This window comes from Beta vulgaris, chromosome 5, assembly GCF_026745355.1.
Source record: "Beta vulgaris subsp. vulgaris cultivar EL10 chromosome 5, EL10.2, whole genome shotgun sequence".
NCBI classification, from domain to species: domain Eukaryota; kingdom Viridiplantae; phylum Streptophyta; class Magnoliopsida; order Caryophyllales; family Amaranthaceae; genus Beta; species Beta vulgaris.
This window is the reverse complement of record NC_079206.1, coordinates 57,376,183-57,393,342: the sequence shown is the minus strand read 5'-3', so window position 1 is coordinate 57,393,342 and position 17,160 is coordinate 57,376,183. Positions and strand designations below refer to the sequence as shown.

Here is a 17,160-nt window from a genome sequence, read left to right as displayed (position 1 = left end):
TGCAACCCTAAGAACTGCATATAACATAACAACTATTTACCAAGTTACTATCCCACTTGAATGTGGGAAAACATGCAAAACCCGTTATTTTCCAAGTTTACTGCTTTACATGACTTTGACTCAAGACAAATGGTAACTCTTAACACCACAAATCTCCCCAATAATCAAATCATGACGATTGCATTACCTCAAATCAAAGTCATCATTAACCCATATAAATACTGCCACACCATAGCCAAATTTAATCACAACATTCCCCTCAAAACCAAACAAAAAAAAAATGACACATATTTCTCTTGTATTGCTTCTAATTTTCTCACTTTGCTCTTCTGTAGCATACTCCAATGATTTACAAGCCAATTTTCTTCATTGTCTTTCCAAAAATATCAGTCCACCAAACCCATTTCCTACATCATGTTACACACCAAGCAACAGTTCTTTCACTGGCATCCTAAACTCCACTGCAAATAACTTAAGGTACTTATTACCTTCAGTTGAAAAGCCACAGCTCATTTACATGCCATTAGATGAATCCCATGTACAAGCAGCTGTTGTATGTGCTAAAAAGGTTGGCATTCAACTGAGAGTTCGAAGTGGAGGACACGACTACGAGGGCGTATCTTACTCATCCGAGATGGGGGACCCCTTTGTGGTTGTGGACTTGGCTAAACTCCGGTCTGTCATCGTCGATATCGACGATAACAGCGCATGGGTTGAGGCAGGGGCCACTACAGGGGAACTTTACTACAGGATATCAGAGCAGAGTAAGGTGCACGGATTTCCTGCAGGACTGTGCACCAGCTTAGGTATAGGTGGGCATATCACAGGCGGTGCATATGGTTCTATGATGAGAAAATATGGTCTAGGAGTTGATAATGTGATCGATGTCCGGTTAGTGGATCCCTTTGGGAAGATACTCGACCGAGCATCGATGGGGGAGGACTTGTTTTGGGCTGTCAGAGGTGGTGGTGGTGGTAGTTTTGGGGTAATTCTTGCATGGAAGGTTAAACTTGTTCCAGTTCCTGAGACTGTAACAACTTTTACAGTTGTTAGAACATTAGACCAAGGATTAACAAAACTCCTATACAAATGGCAGCAAGTAGCTGATAAACTTGATGAAAATCTTTTCATCAGGGTAGAAATCTTACCAGGAACAATCCCAAACACAACTGAAAAGACAGTACAAGCCTTGTTTAACTCGCTGTATCTAGGCAATGCGAACCAACTACATCGAACCATGGCTCGAACCTTCCCTGAATTAGGACTGACTCCAAAAGACTGCAATGAAATGAGTTGGATTGAGTCAGTTGTTTACATTGGAGGGTTCCCAACAGGAAGTAGTCCTGATGTTTTGCTACAAGGGAAACCTACATTTAGAGACTACTTTAAGGCCAAGTCAGATTTCGTTAAGGAGCCGATCCCTGAAGCCGGGCTTGAAGGACTATGGAAGAAGTTGTTGGAAGCCGAAAGCTACATCATGATATGGAACCCATATGGTGGAATGATGAGTAAGGTACCGGAGTCTGAAACCCCGTTCCCTCATAGAAAAGGGACTCTCTTCAAGATCCAATATGTGGCATCTTGGCAAGATGGTAAGGCTAGTGAAAGTTCAAACATGGCATGGATTAGGGACTTATATGATTATATGGAGCCTTATGTGTCTAAGAATCCTAGGGAAGCTTATGTTAATTATAGGGATCTCGATTTGGGGATGAACAAAGATGGTAACACTAATGTTGATGAAGCTCGCGCTTGGGGTTTGAAGTACTTTAAGAATAACTTTGATAGGTTAGTGAAAATTAAGACTAAATTTGATCCAGAGAACTTCTTTAGGCATGAACAGAGTATTCCTCCACTTTTGTCCCACAATAGGAAGATGAACAAGGGCAAAAAGTTTCACTACCATAAGGTTGGAAAACACCATAAGGGACATGGTTATTAGTGAGTGAAATTTTTAGGAAAGTTTGATAACTTTAATTTCGCATCTTAATAATAACTCGTAGATGTTTGGTTCGGATTATTCATTAGTCATGTGTGCATAAGCACGTGCATCCGAGTGCATGTTATTTTAGTGTTATGTTTGTTAATGAAAACAAGTTTTTGTGTTCTAGTTCTTTTTTTTTTTTTTTTTCTTTTTCCCGTACCTTATGTAAAAACAAGAAATTTGATGAATCAGACAACAAAAAAAGCGTAAAACATCTTGCTTAGTAGTAACTACAGTAGTAAAGAAGGTTTAATAGAACTTCAAATGATGTAGTAAAGCTTATCAAGTGGAGGAAATTGCAATATTTCTGAAATATTGTCTAAGTTTTCGGAGAAATTTGACCAGTTGTTCATGATTTGGAGCTGTATCTTCAACTAATGGAACATCATCATGGGATTTCATCCATGAGAATACCAAGGGAAAATTTTCTGGGTGTATGAATTTGACAGATATTGCTTCTTCAACTCCATTTATAATTGGCAATAATGTGATCATCAATATGTCCAATATTTCCATGGTTTCTCTATTTGAATGTGTTGCTGTTGAATATAAATCCTTCACGTTTGCTTCCAATTTGTTCATGCTTTCTTGAATTTCCTTGATGATTTTGTCCTCTTCATAATCATTCTGACTTTTGACAACATCCCGAAGTTTCTCAAAAAGCTGTGTACACACGTACAATTGCAGACTCACAATTCAGTGATTCACAAATGTAATATATTGATAAATTAAGTATGAAGTATGAACCATATCTTTTGCCAGGAATTCAGGGAAGGAAAAATCTAAACTTACATATTCATTATTGTTAGGATATATATTAAGAGGTTCTTTGGTATACATGTTATTAACTTATTATGTAGGCAATATAAATTCCCATGATTTTCTAAATCTGATAGTTGTTTGGTTGACAGGGAATGTGAAAAATTAGGGCAATGAAAATTGTTCGAAAATTGTACTTTCCACAAAACTTGGGGATTTATTCACATAGCTCCTTTAGTATTCAAAATTCTCGCATCAATTCATGGGAATCACAAATTCCATAAAGTCAACCAAACACATTAGTCAATTTTTTAAGAGTTACAAAAAGGGAAAAAACTTCATAGAAAATGGAACTTTCCATGAAAATTTAATATCCATGTATACTAAACCACTATATATTAGCATATCATTATCTGATTACTATCATTATTATCTATAACCACCTACCTTGTGTAATCTTATAATAAATTCTTATAAGGACCTACATACAATTATAAGTTCTTTAGGAAAAGGAAATGGAAGAATTACTTATAAGCACCTACATACAATAATACAAATGAGATTATTACATAAATGTGTAATCTTATAATAAATTCTCAAATTAAAAGCTACCTTGTGAAATGCAATTATTGTTTAGCAAAAACCTTTTCATTTACATAAAAAGATATAGGTAAGACTCCATTAACACCTCTGTTTTTAAATTGTTTGGGATACCAGATGCCTTAAGTTTTACCATGGAGCTGAGGCATCAGGCAAGAGCAAGACTTTCACTTTCCAAAAATATAATTGTGTCACATCACTATTTTGTTTTGTTGTGGAAGTAGCTATCATTTTTCTTCGCAAACCAACTAAATTTCTCTTAAATATTTTAACGGTGAAACATCTAACTATCTAAGGGGTACAATTATATGCATGAATAAAATATACATTCTTGATACACAAATTATTAAAATAGACGGTCTAATTTTAACATAGCATTAGATGAATTGAAGACTGAATTTTTCTAATAAGTTAATTCCATTTCACTCTAAGTCTCTAACCTAACACTATCTTAGTCATCCTCCTCTTCTCATTTTTTGTTTTCTTGATTCTCGAACTATAACATATATTTTCAAAAAAGTAACTCGGTAGTCTTATCGAACAGATTAAACTAGTCACTCAATGAATTATACTAGTCACTGAATAAGTTAAAAAATATCATTACTGAATAGATACAACTGGTCCCTAAATAGATCAACTAGTCACTTTATTAGAAAGATAGCGAGTTCTCTTTTTAATATTGGGTTTGGGCCGTGCCTAATTTTAAGTTAAAAATAAGCCGTCTCTTACAAGATTAACGGTTCTCGACAAATTTACTACTATACTATTTAATTTCATAACATTCAACTTGATTATATTTTCTCTTTTATAGTAATTGAACAAAATGGACAAAATTAATAATCCAGAACCCGAAAATGTAGCAAATAAAAGAGTACAAATAGAGTAATTAACTGGAAACACGACTACCTGAAGATTGATAAAATCTGCCCAAAATCGAACTTTGGCTCGTTTGTAAGGATCATGAGGGAAAAGTTTAGGTGAATTCTTCCAAGTCTCATCAATGTATTCAAGAATGATCAAAGATTCAGGAATTGGCTTGCCTTCATGAACAAGCACTGGAACCAACTTCTTAACTGGGTTATATTGAAGGAGCAATTGGCTCTTATTTTTTAAGTCTTCTTCAAAGTATTCGTAGGGTATACCCTTAATTTTCAGGGCAATAGTAACCCTTCTCACCCAAGGACTTGCCCACATTCCATGCAGCTTCACCGCCATAAAATTTGTTTTTATATTATATACTTCGTGCAAATAATTTTGTTTGTTTGGGTGGTTTATTTTGATATGTCATGTAAGCTTTATCAACAATATAATAACATGGTATATGGGTAGATAACTAGTTAGGTAGAGGTTAAAGACAAGCATGCGTTGGTTTGATTTCATCCTTTAATTTTAGTAGTGCACCTGACATGCATTCTTGGCCAATTGCTGTCCACAATTGTAGGCAATTGACTATTGAGCATATGAAACACAATAACATATAGACATATTTTTTTTAGGGGAAAGAGAATTGCATTCATCAAAGGGACAAAGTGTCCATCAGTACATAAGGTGTTACAGTACTAGGGCAGTGATGCTATAGACATATTCATATAGTGATTAGAGTTGTCAAATTCAGTTCAACAGTTGAGTTATGATTATATCTAAATAATTCAGTTTAGTTTTCAACAGTTAAAATAATTAACAGTTTAATTCAATTAACAAACTTTTCAATTCAGTTTAATTCAGTTATTTTTCTTTCCAATTTCAGTTCAGTTTATTTGCAATTTAAATCAGTTTTACCCGAACAGTTTAACCAACAACAATTGAATCCATAACAATTAAAACACGTTGCAGTTATTTTTAGTTTCAATTCAGTTATTTCAGTTATTGACAAAATTACATAAGTTCGACAACAATCTTATCTGTTCATGTAGAAGTTAGTCACATACATTCTTATATTTGTGCGGGCAAAATGGAACTTCATGAAGGATTTTAGCCAAATTATTTATCGGGTTCGCAAATTAACGTGACAAATAAGTGTAGTCCAATTCTCGCCTAAAAAATCTAGTTGTACTTCGCAAAAAAATGTATAAAAGTGTTATCTATATATGTGTCCTTTACTGATATTATTCGACAATTTGGAATGAGAGAATTTTATATAAGTTGATATTCAAACTTATAGTTGTATCTAAATCACATAATGTTTGGTTAAAAAATAAGTCTAATAACTTTCTCGAAAGACGAGTTAAACATTTTTTAAAAAGCCTATTAGATCAATGTCTTACTATAATTATGTTAGATCAATGGATTAACATAACTATACTAGTCATTAAGCTCTATGCATTTGAAAACTAAAAAATATAATTGACGTAAAATAAGTTAATATTTGATTGGATCATGGTATCTTTGTGAATCGATAAGTTAAATCAAGAAAATACTCCATTTAAGTTAATCGTTAACAAGTTTTATTCAATTTGAAACTCATATATCTTACCCAAATTGAAAGAAATTGATATTATATTTGATGAATGTATCAATGTAAGTCGGTAAAGTAATTGAAACTCAAAAAATTACTTGAATTGAAATATGATGTTTTTTGTAATAAGTGTATTAATGTAAGTTGATAAACTAATTCAAGATAATAACAATACTCTACTTAACTTAATAATCTTTGAGTTGAATTCATTTCAAAACTGAAAACATTTAATTCAGTTGCAACAAATGTAGAACAATGTAACACAGTAGACTAGTTCAACATAACAATGTTCCATTTAAGTTAATTGTCACTAAGTTAATTCATATTGAAACTCAAAAGATCTAATTTGAATTGAAACAAGTTGAGATCGAATTAGATCAATGTATCAATGTAAGTCGATAAGCTAATTCAAGATAACATAAGCTCGTTTAAGATAATCGCCATTATGTTGTATTCATTTTGAAACTCAACATCCAATTGAATTAATATGTGTTGTTATTGGATAAGATCAATGAATGTATATGTTAATAATCTTTAAGTTGTATTCATTTCAAAATCGAAAACATTTAATTCAGTTGCAACAAATGTAGAACAATGCAACACAATAGACTGGTTCAACATAACAATGTTCCATTTAAGTTAATCGTCTCTAAGTTAATTCATATTGAAACTCAAAAGATCTAATTTGAATTAAAATAAATTGATATTGGATTAGATCAATGTACCAATATAAGCCGATAAGCTAATTCAAGATAACGTAAGCTCGTTCAAGATAATCGTCATTATGCTGTATTCATTTCGAAACTCAATATTTACTACAAGAAAAACAAGCATTGGCGACCAAAATTTACGACCAGACGAATTTCTCGTTGTAAAAGTTAAGAATCAACGATCAGGTTTTACATGTGATCGCTATAGCTAAATATTAGTTGCGGCCTGACCAAAATCTCGTCGTATCTATCAAATTCTTGTCGTAGAAACAACTAAAATGTTGCCAAAATGAAAGCAGGATTTTTTTTCCGGGGTCGAAATATTCTGAATTTTATTTACGAGTTTACGACACAAATATTCTGAATCTCGTCGTGGTTGACTCCCAACTAGTTTTAGAAGAATAAAATATTATTAAAACCTAATTAAAAAAACTTGAGACTTATTAGGGAGAACTCACGAAAAAACCCTTCCCCTTCCATTTCATTGCAAAGTAACATTACATCTCTCTAATCATGGCAGTTTTGATAGACTCAAGCAATTTGAATCTTCATGCATGGTGAAATTCCTTGAAAATTCTGTCTTTTATCTCACAATTCAATTAGCTTTAGTCCAAATTCTCAATATTCTGGGTCGAATTCACATATTGCGGTTCAGTAAGAGTTCAAAAGCGTATTAATTTGAGTACTAATACAATGAGGTTCTCTACTTTTTATCGCAATAATAATGCCTATAAGCTCGAAAAAATCTGACCAACTTCTCATGAGATGGGGCCGTGTCTTTTACTACAGTAAGACGAGAAAGAGCTTCCATCCTTGAGAATGTCGATTGATATTTTTTAGGTTCCATTAACGTCACATTCAAAGCTTCTTCAATGGCGTAGATGACGTTTGGCAAAGTAGAAAGTAACATGTCTAACATGCCCATATCTTGACCACAGGAAGGTACGTCGCATGGAAATATAATCTCCACGTTTTCTTCCAAAATGTTCATGTTCTTTTGGAATTCCGCAATGCTCTTTTTTTCTTCTGTTTCATAATGACTAGCTACAAGCTTTCTGAGAGACATGTGAAGCTGTAACAATTTATGTACACGAATTAATGTTACATACAAGAGACTATTATTAACAAAACTTAATGCACAAATGATGATAATTAGAATTTTTTGACAAATGTAAACAAGCTTAACATTATTTAAGACCAGTGCAGATTATGTAGTTCGGGAATTTTCAAACAGGTCAAAAGCGTCATCGTTTCAGTTTTCATATTGAGCATTATTTATTTAATTAGGAAATTTTGTCAAAAAAAACCTTTTTAAATATTCAATTTTGCAAGAAAAAACTTTTTAAAGCATTCTTTGTGAAAAAAACCACAAACTTAATTTTTCTTGCAAGACGAAACCTATTCCCATCTTTCGGTGTGGTTTCTGAGATGAATAGGGGTGGTGCTGCAATTAATGGAAATAGGGGGTTAAAGAAAGAGAAAAAACACACAGGAAAATGAAAATATGTTTCTCCTTGCATGAAAGTTTTAGTTTGTGGTTTATTTTTGCAAAGAATGCTTTATAAGGTTTTTTTTTTCGCAAAACTGAACCTTTAAAAGTTTTCTTTTGGCAAATTTTCCTTATGCTTATACTCTCTCCGTTTCATTTTAATTTACACACTTTGACATTTTACACTATTCACAAATTTCACTTTGACCATCATTTGTGATTTATACGCGGATGAAAATATAGTCATGTAGGATCTTGTTAGATTCATCATAACATGTATTTTATTAATATGTACTTTTTATAATTTTTGAAAATACAAAACTAAAGATATATGTCCTCAAAGTTTTGCATTGACATGCGTGAAAAGTGTAAGTGTGTAGATTAAAATGAAATGGAGGGAGTATTAAGCAATTAATAAATAGTCCCTCTGTTTTTTTTTATCTTTTCCTATGCACATCTCCCATTGCACATCTTTGAACCGAGACGATTCAAACAAGACCCCACATGACTATATGTTTTCTTATAAATTGAAAAAAATTGAGAAGATTCTATCTAAGTATGAATAGTGTCAAGATTCTAAGTGAGAACGATAAAAAAAAAAAATAGAGGGAGTATATTGTATATATGAGTGGACATAATACAAATAGGTAAATGGTTGCAACTTAAACAACTCATAATTATCAAAGGACTTGATTGTGGTAGAGTATAAAACTATCCTTGGAACTCTAAGTTTCCAACCATTATTTTAAACTTTTTGTTGAGTTGATCGTCCTTCGATAATTGACATGGTATTAGAGTTATGTGAGGGGGTGTGATAGAGTATAAAACTATTCATATGACTCCAACCATTAGCTTCAAAATTTGGTTGAATTGCTTCTTTAATAAGTTGAATTTGATTTAGCGGTATCGACCACTAAAAAAAGTAGGAAATAATCCTAATATGATATCATTTTTACAAATACAATGTTAATCATTAGTACCAAAACAAGCACAATTTTAACATCATTCTTTTCCGAAGTGCAAAACTAAAATGCATCAAAGTTAAAGTATAAACCTAGAAAAAAAGGGTGTTAATTAGAATCAATTTGGATTCAATTTAACCAACTCTCTTCTCAAGTTGATCGACTTTGGTCGTTTTAGGATTTATGGTCTCAAACCCGTGTTTCAAAACATAGACTTTTTTAGGTCAAAATAATTTTTAATAGGGGTTAGCAATTAGTATGGCCACTGATGAATTAAACAAATATCTCATCCCTCTTTATCTTATCAACATTATCTCTCATCTTACAAAAGTTTATAAGACCCATTTTGACAAATGCACCTCAATCATGACGAGAAAAAAGAACATCAATCCAAAATAAAAACTCAAGTATATAAAATTAAAAGAGGAAATAAATAACATAATCGGAGCCCAAACCCTTCCGTTTCCAGAACTACTGGCTATCAGACCCAAATTGCATCAAGATCATTAAAGAGGCTTGGCTCAACGGCTAACACTCATTACTTTCTGGAAAACTAAAAGAAGTCAAGATCCATCTCAAGTCTTAGAATAAATCTGATTATGGGAGAATTGATGCTAAAATAAATGCGCTAGAAAATAAATGCGCTGGAGCAACTGATTAATGAATTGGATGATATTTCTAATCATCGTGACCTAGACCAACATGAACTTGAAAAAAAGAGAGAGGCCCAAGCTGATCTATGGAGATGGGAAAAATGCAAAGAAGTTTATTGGGCTCAGCAATCTCGAATACAGTGGCTAAAAGAAGGAGATCTTAACACTAAATTCTTCCACATGGTGGCAACAAACAAAAAAAGACGCAATTGTATTGCTTCAATTAAAATCAATGGTTCGATTAACTCTGATCCTACGGAGATCAAATCCTATGCAAATGCTTTCTTCACATCAATATTTCATGAAGAATTTCAGGTTCGACCAACCTTTGATGGACTCAATTTCAACCAACTCACTCAAGATCAATCAGATGCTCTTGTTGCCCCCATCTTAACCCTTGAAATAGATCAATCAATGACATCTTGCGATCCAAACAAATCCCCGGTGCCCGATGGATTTAATTTCAAGTTTATAAAAGCTTCATGGGATGTTATCAAGCAAGACATCTACTTTTCCATCCATGAATTTTGGTCTTCGTGCAAGCTTCCTTTTGGTAGTAACACTGCCTTCATCACCCCAATACCAAAATCTGATAACTCAAAAGAATTCAAAGATTACCGACCAATTAGCATGGTCGGTTGTGTGTATAAGATCATTGCAAAAGTCTTAGCTAGAAGACTGCAAAAAGTAATGAATTCACTTATAGGCCCACTTCAATCCTCTTTCATGGAAGGAAGAAAGATTCTCGATGGGGCTTTAGTAGCTGGAGAATTGATTGATTCCTGCAAACGTATTAAAACTCAGGCCACTTTCTTCAAACTTGACTTCCACAAGGTATTTGACAATGTCTCGTGGAATTTCCTTCACTGGGTAATGGAGCAAATGAATTTCCCCCTCTTACGGTGCAAATGGATCATGGCATGTGTTTCTACGCATCAACTTTAATCCTAATAATTGGATCTCCCACAGCCCCTTTCACCCTCGAAAGAGGTTTGAGACAAGGTGATCCTCTTTCACCCTTCCTCTTCACTATTATTGTTGAATCATTGAATCAAATAATAAAAAGCAACATTCCTGAATCTTTGGAAAGGCATTGTGGCATGTCGAGATGGGCCCATTATCACCCGGCCCATCGGCAATATGCAGATGATACTATGATATTTTATCCTCCCAGGCTTTATTTTATTAAGAACATAAAAATGGCTCTTATCCTATTTCACTTGGCTTCGGGCCTTAAAGTGAATTTTCACAAAAGTTCCCTGATTAGAATCCATGTTGATGATCCTTGGCTAAAAAAAAACTGATGACCAATTGCTTTGCAAGACTGATATACTGCCATTTAAATACCTAGGTCAACCAATTAGTGGATCCTCATTTCGCATCAAGACTTAGGACTCTATTATTGAAAGAATGGAGTGCAAGCTTGCTTCTTGGAAGGGGAAGCTATTGTCTATTGGAAGATGCTTAACTCTCATAAAAGCATCATTGGCAAATCTTCCTTTGTACTTCATGTCTCTATTCCCTCTTCCATCGGGAGTCTTGGAAAAAATAATAAAAACTTAGAGGAATTTTCTTTGGAGAGGAGTCGGGGAAAAAAAAGCTATTCCACTGGTCTCTTGGAGCATTACCCAACTGTCGAAAAATATGGGTGGTCTTAGTGTAGGAAATTTGAAGCATCGAAATCTCTCTCTTTTATTCAAGTGGATTTGGCGCTTTCTTCAAGATCCAAGTCATTTGAGGAGGCAAGTAATTCAATTGAAATATTAATACTCTCCCTTTTTCACTGTTGGCAATCTCTCGATCCTTCCATCAGGCAGCCCATGGAGGAATATCTGTCGTGCGTGCCATACTCAATAACCCAGTCTTGAAACCCTTGATTGAGTCGTGTGTTCGAAAGAAAATTGGATCAGGCTCATCCTCCTTCTTTTGGCATGATTTTTGGTTGGGAGAAGAACCTCTCAAAATTAAATTCCCTAGGCTTTTCTCCATTACCACTTTCCCTACAGCAACAATCCAAAATTGTGGATTTTGGGATGGTGGTAAATGGATTTGGAATGTTCTTCTGGAATAGAACGCTCAGACGAAGGTATTTATGCGAGAAACTAAGTTTTGATCAACTGCTCATTAAAGTCTCGTTGGATCCTAATAATGATGACCATCGCATCTAGACTTTTGACAAATCCGGGAAATTCTCTACTAAATCTTTCAGCTTTGAACTCGCGAAATCCAATATCCCACAAAACCATGATGTAATCAAAGGCCTTTGAAAAGGCCTACTTCCTCACATAATTGAGGTGTTTGTATGGACAACCCTTATCAACCGTATTAACACACGTCATAAGCTTCTCAAAATGGGTTTGATTCCTGCATCTGAAGACCTTTGTGCCTCTTGTAATCACTACTTCGAACATTGTGATCATCTTTTCCTTCACTGTGACTTCTCTTGTCAACTGTGGGAATGGTGGCTAGATCTATGGAATATCAAACGGGTATTTCCTGGTCGCTTGAGGGATTTATTCAACCAATGGCACATATAGATGAAGAGTTACTTCTTTAAGAAAGTGTGCTTAGCTTCATTCTTCATTATCATATGGTCCTTATGGAAGGAGAGAAACGCTCGTGTCTTTAATAATTCGTTCAGCTCCTTAATTAGTCAGCCTTCAAGACTTGATTCTTTGAGAATGGGGTGGTGGATTAGCGCTGGGAACGATCCATTCCCATACTCCCCCTCTGATATTCAGAGGAACCCGAGTTGTCTCCTATGGAATGCCACTCCAATTACCAAACCTCTCTCGTCTCACCCCTCATCATGGTCTCCCCCAATAATTGGATGCTTAAAGTGGAATGTGGATGCTTCTTTCAACCCCCGTCTTAATCAGTCATCAACCGGTGGTGTTCATCGAAACCATCATGGTCACTTCATTTGCCTATTCTCGTGCCCAATCCCCACCATGGAAATAAATAGTGTTGAGGTGTTAGCCATTTATAGAGCAATATCAATTTAAATGGCCCAAGACTCCCTCCGGAATTGTGTATTTGATCTTGAATTGGACTCAAGAAATGCAGTCACTTGGTGCAATGAAAGTAATGGTGGTCCGTGGAATTTAAATTTCAAAGGAGTTATATTTGAAAGTTTTACAGAATGGTTTAAAAAGAAGGTAAAGTGGATTTGAATTATTGAAGGTTGTCTATTATATTCAAGTTGAATGTTATACAAGTGAAATGATTTTTGTGGAATACTATATATGTATTCCACCTGCACATTGGATAGTTCAAAGTTGTTATTGGTATGAAATCTTGCTCGGCCTTTTGACTGATATTACATGTCTTCAATGTGCAGAGCTTGATGGTGACTAACTTATATTGGGGTGAGAGCGTTGACTTCACCTAGATGTAAATTTATTAAAGTTAAGACTTCCGCTGCAATAGATTGAATTATGATTTGTTATAGGAGTGTATTAATTAATTACATTTTCTTTTAGTTGTAATAGTTAATAATTTATTTATGTATTAGTAGTAGTACCTTTCGCCTTGCTGTTATTAAGTGTTTAATAACCGCGGCATAACAACTCTTGAATTGTCCATGCTTTGTACTCTAATATGTTTTCTAAAGAAAGTGGAAATTCAAGGTTGTTACAATATTACTATGTGGTTTTAAAATATATAGTTACAAATTTCAAATTATAAATGATACAGGTGGGTTCCATCTTTACTTTCTCGACGACTCATAATTATCTGATAGGATGATCTAAATGACATTTTGTCATGGCATAATTCATAGTTGATTATTAAAATATCATACGAAGAAACCTATGATTTTTACATCATACCTCATGAGTCATGACATATATTTATGATCTACAAAGACATGATTGGCCATGGCACCAGGAATAGGGATTAGGGTGAATGCAAATAATAATGCTTCTGTTGGTGGGGTTACATGAGGGATATGAGGAGTTTGTCTAGGCAACCAACCGTTTGAGTCTCTTAGGAGACTCAAATAGGGGCAATTTGGTCATTTTAAGCCTTGAAAATTTCACGCGCGTGTTGTTTAGTACCAATGCTACGTTAGATTGGTACCATTGTCCGAAAATTTTGATACCAAAGTAAGGTTGCTTGGTACCAATCCTGATAACAATGTTATACCAATACTAGGTTATAATGGTACCAATGTGTAACTTTTTGAGTGTTTGAGTCTTTTTTGGACTCAAACAGTTGGTTACCAAGGCTTTCTCGGGATATGAGTAGGGCTATGATCAACCACAATCAACACGAAGAGAAAGTACACGTCGTTCTAGATGATGGCCCTCCAAGACATTAATAGACTTTGGGCTGGGGAAAGTGATGTAAGAGAGAGTATGTCAGGGAAAATTTAAGATCAAGTTGGCTGATTCACATCAAGCGGCAGATTCAGGAACATAAATACTGAGTTATAATGCTAGACTAGCTTTCTAAACACATGTTACCATAATTTTCTCCTTATACTATTTCATAATGTCGAGTAGTTAGTTATACATGCACCAACAATTCATTATATTAATTCAAATTGACAGTTTTTTTCAATACAAAGCTATTTTTGTTCAGCTTATTAGAAATTATTTTCAGCAAAAATAAGTCCGAATTAGTTTAGATAATCAGATAAGCAAAAATAAGTTGAATACAATGGAACCAAAGTAATTAAAAACATGCGCTTCTAATTACTCCATCCGTTTCCTAAAGATCTTCCTTGTTACTGTTCCTATAGATACCAAGGAGGATCCACTTGTGTGGGGTGTGAGGTGGGTAAAGTAGGAGAGAGAAAGGGGTTAAGATAAATAAACAAATAAAAAGGGGTTAAAGTTGGAGAGAGAAATAGAGTAAAATTGAATTAATAATGTAATGGTGGACTATATGATAGGGACATGAGAGGATAAAAGGGAAAAAAAAATTCCAAATAAGGAATAAAGTAAAAGAGGGAAAATCTTTTAGAAACGCACTTAAACGGAAAGAGGGAAGATCTTTAGGCAGGGCCGGTGAATGGGCTGTGCAAACAGACCCATTGCACAGGGCCCCCAAGTCAATAGGGCCCCCAAATTAGTTTATAATTATGTTGTTGTGATAGAATATCAAAGGTTTATGCTGTAGCACATTGGTACTACCTTATAATGATTCCTTGTCTTTGTATTTAGTCAAGGGTTCAAATCCTATGAGGTAGCTTTTGAGCCCCCTTTTTTTTCGTCTTTTATTTATATACAATCAAACTAATAAAAGCAAGTATGCTTTTCTAAAAAAAAAAAAAATCAAGTATCATTTTCGTGGAAAATTACCAACTCTAGAAATTTATCTTTTTTTTTTTTACCAAATTAACTCTTAATGTTTTTCATTTTTTACATTCAAGTTTTAAATAATGACAAAGATTTCTCGTTCTTAGGTAGTATTAGTTTATTCTCAACTATGAATTTTGTCGTTTGAAATAACAAATCTGACATTATATGCCTCGTATGTATTTTCACATATGTCGTAGTTATATATTCTAAAAATTTTGGGGCCTAAATTTAAAATTAACACAGGGCCCCTGTATTGTTTAAGACGGCCCTGTCTTTAGGAAACGGAGGGAATATCTTTCCAAAAAATTCCAAAAAAATTTATCTTTCTAGTCCGTTTTTTTTTTTTCCAGTTTTCTTGCTCATCTCTTATGTCTCCTCCCTTTATCTAGCCAGCTAAAATTTGACACACCATTTTTAGACATTTTAAATAAGTTTTTATCAAGTCAGTGGATTATTTTGAAAAAGCATCAAATAGTTGGGATTATTATGAATGATTCATTGTTGGGATTATTATAAGATAGTCAACCATAGTACGAATTATTCATGTGAAACTTTCCTCATAAATAGTATCATGTAAGATGTTGAATATGTCTTAATGTATATTTTTAAAATATTAAATTTTTATAATTCTATCTTATTGGTTGTCTAGGATACTATCGGTGCATTAACAAGTGGGAGAGTCAAAGTAAAACAATAACTAAACAAAAACTGAGAGAGCTAATTCTATGTCGTTTCACTTCATATTAATAAGCATTTTACTATTCATTTCAATAATACTATGTCATGTTACCAATTGGCACATTAATACACATAATCACACTAATATAGAGTACCAAGTAAGGCTTGGTCCAATGTTTTCTAGCTTCAAGGTTATGGGATTAAAAACTGTTCCACGTTGGAAGTGAGGTAACCTCACTTCCAATGAGTCTGGTCTAGTTAAAATTAATAGAGTGTACCTGCTTCAGCATGAAATCTGCCCAAAAGTGCACCATAGATCGTGAGTAAGGATCCTGCGGCAAGAGCTGAGGTGAACCCTTCCAAGTTTCATCAATATAACATACGATGACTAATGACTCAGCAATAGGTTGACCATCATGGACAAGCACAGGGACTTTCTTGTAAGCTGGATTGTGTTCAAGTAGCAATTGACCCTTTCTTGTCATGCTTTCTTCAACATATTCGTAGGTTATGCCCTTGATATTAAGGGCAATCTTTACCCATCTAACGAAAGGGCTTGCCCACATTCCATGTAAAACCACTTTCAGTTTCTCTTCCATAAGTTCTCTCTCTTTCTGCAACGGCGGCAAATGTAGGATTTTATGTGAAGATCATGAAAAATGCATCAAAGTGAGGAGCTAATAATTTTTGTGCAGATACCAAAGTCACCATATACGAGCATTAATGGATCTAATCCTTTTAAGATAGGCGGACCCAGATGGATGTCGGCATGCCGCATGAAACACATGCCCCAATACTATAACAAGAAATGATTATTGTTCTTGGGGAAAAAAAAAGAGCCAACAAGATACGAATAGTGGTTTTACATGGAATGTGGGCAAATAATAGCCAACAAGATACGAATAGTAGTTAACTTCATAACAGGAGCAAATATTTCATTATAATTTATACCCTCCTTTTGTAGGAACCCCTTTACTACTAATCTGCCTTATACCTGACACTTCCATCAGGCTCTTTCTTCAGTCTGAAGATCCACTTGTTGCTAAGTGCTCTCATACCTTTAGGTAATGTAGACAACTCCCATGTCTGATTCTTTTCCAGGGACTTCATCTCATCTTTCATGGCTAACTCCCACTTAGATGAATCTGTCGATTTTATTGCTTCCTTGTATGATTTTGGTTCACCTGCATCAGTTAGTAGCAAATAATAAATGGAAGGTGAATATTGAACTGGTGTTTTGGACACCCTTGCCGATTTTCTCAAGTCAACTTGAGAGACAATTCTCCCTGCACTAGAACTGGAGCCTCTTGGTTGTATGACAATTGTACCCTCTGTATTACCAGGCTGTGAGATATCTGACTCCTCAGAATCAGACCCTGCAGGAGTGTGAACTTCATCTCTATGTTGCTAACCCAATTCTGGTACAATGACATCCCTAACTTCAATGCCACCTATCTCCACAATTTCCTTCTCCTGAACTCCCACTACTTCAGTAATCTCAGATTAGTCACCAAATACATCCTTATACAGCTTAGTCTCATCAAATGTGACATCACAGTGTCTC

At 34.5% G+C, this 17,160-nt stretch overlaps 3 protein-coding genes across 3 annotated transcripts; 1 reads left to right on the top strand and 2 right to left on the bottom strand.

Annotated features, from left to right (window-relative positions):
- Positions 1-237: 237 nt before the first annotated feature.
- LOC104884006 (berberine bridge enzyme-like 13) lies at positions 238-2,110 on the top strand. The gene has a single exon (XM_010668590.3). It carries the CDS (start codon positions 281-283, stop codon positions 1,940-1,942), a length of 1,662 nt encoding a protein of 553 aa, XP_010666892.1. The 5' UTR covers positions 238-280; the 3' UTR covers positions 1,943-2,110.
- Positions 2,111-2,174: 64 nt separating this feature from the next.
- LOC104884007 (glutathione S-transferase U9) lies at positions 2,175-4,627 on the bottom strand (the record flags this gene model as incomplete). The annotated part of the gene is made up of 2 exons (XM_010668591.4): positions 2,175-2,647; positions 4,250-4,627. Coding segments are annotated over 2 exons (759 nt in total), but the record flags the coding sequence as incomplete, so codon positions are not given.
- A 2,444-nt stretch (positions 4,628-7,071) lies between these two features.
- On the bottom strand, positions 7,072-16,373 carry LOC104884008 (glutathione S-transferase U10). Its single transcript, XM_010668592.3, has 2 exons — positions 15,875-16,373; positions 7,072-7,580 (listed from the first exon to the last, which is right to left on the bottom strand). The coding sequence occupies exons 1-2, from the start codon at positions 16,193-16,195 to the stop codon at positions 7,212-7,214; spliced, it is 690 nt and encodes a 229-aa protein (XP_010666894.1). The 5' UTR covers positions 16,196-16,373; the 3' UTR covers positions 7,072-7,211.
- Positions 16,374-17,160: the final 787 nt, after the last annotated feature.

Coding starts and splice junctions, on each gene's coding strand:
- LOC104884006 (XM_010668590.3), top strand. CDS start 281: ATGACACATATTTCTCTTGTATTGCTTCTAATTTTCTCACTTTGCTCT.
- LOC104884008 (XM_010668592.3), bottom strand. CDS start 16,195: ATGGAAGAGAAACTGAAAGTGGTTTTACATGGAATGTGGGCAAGCCCT. Junction 7,581..15,874: donor CAGATTTCATGCTGAAGCAG/GTACACTCTATT, acceptor AAATTGTTACAG/CTTCACATGTCTCTCAGAAA.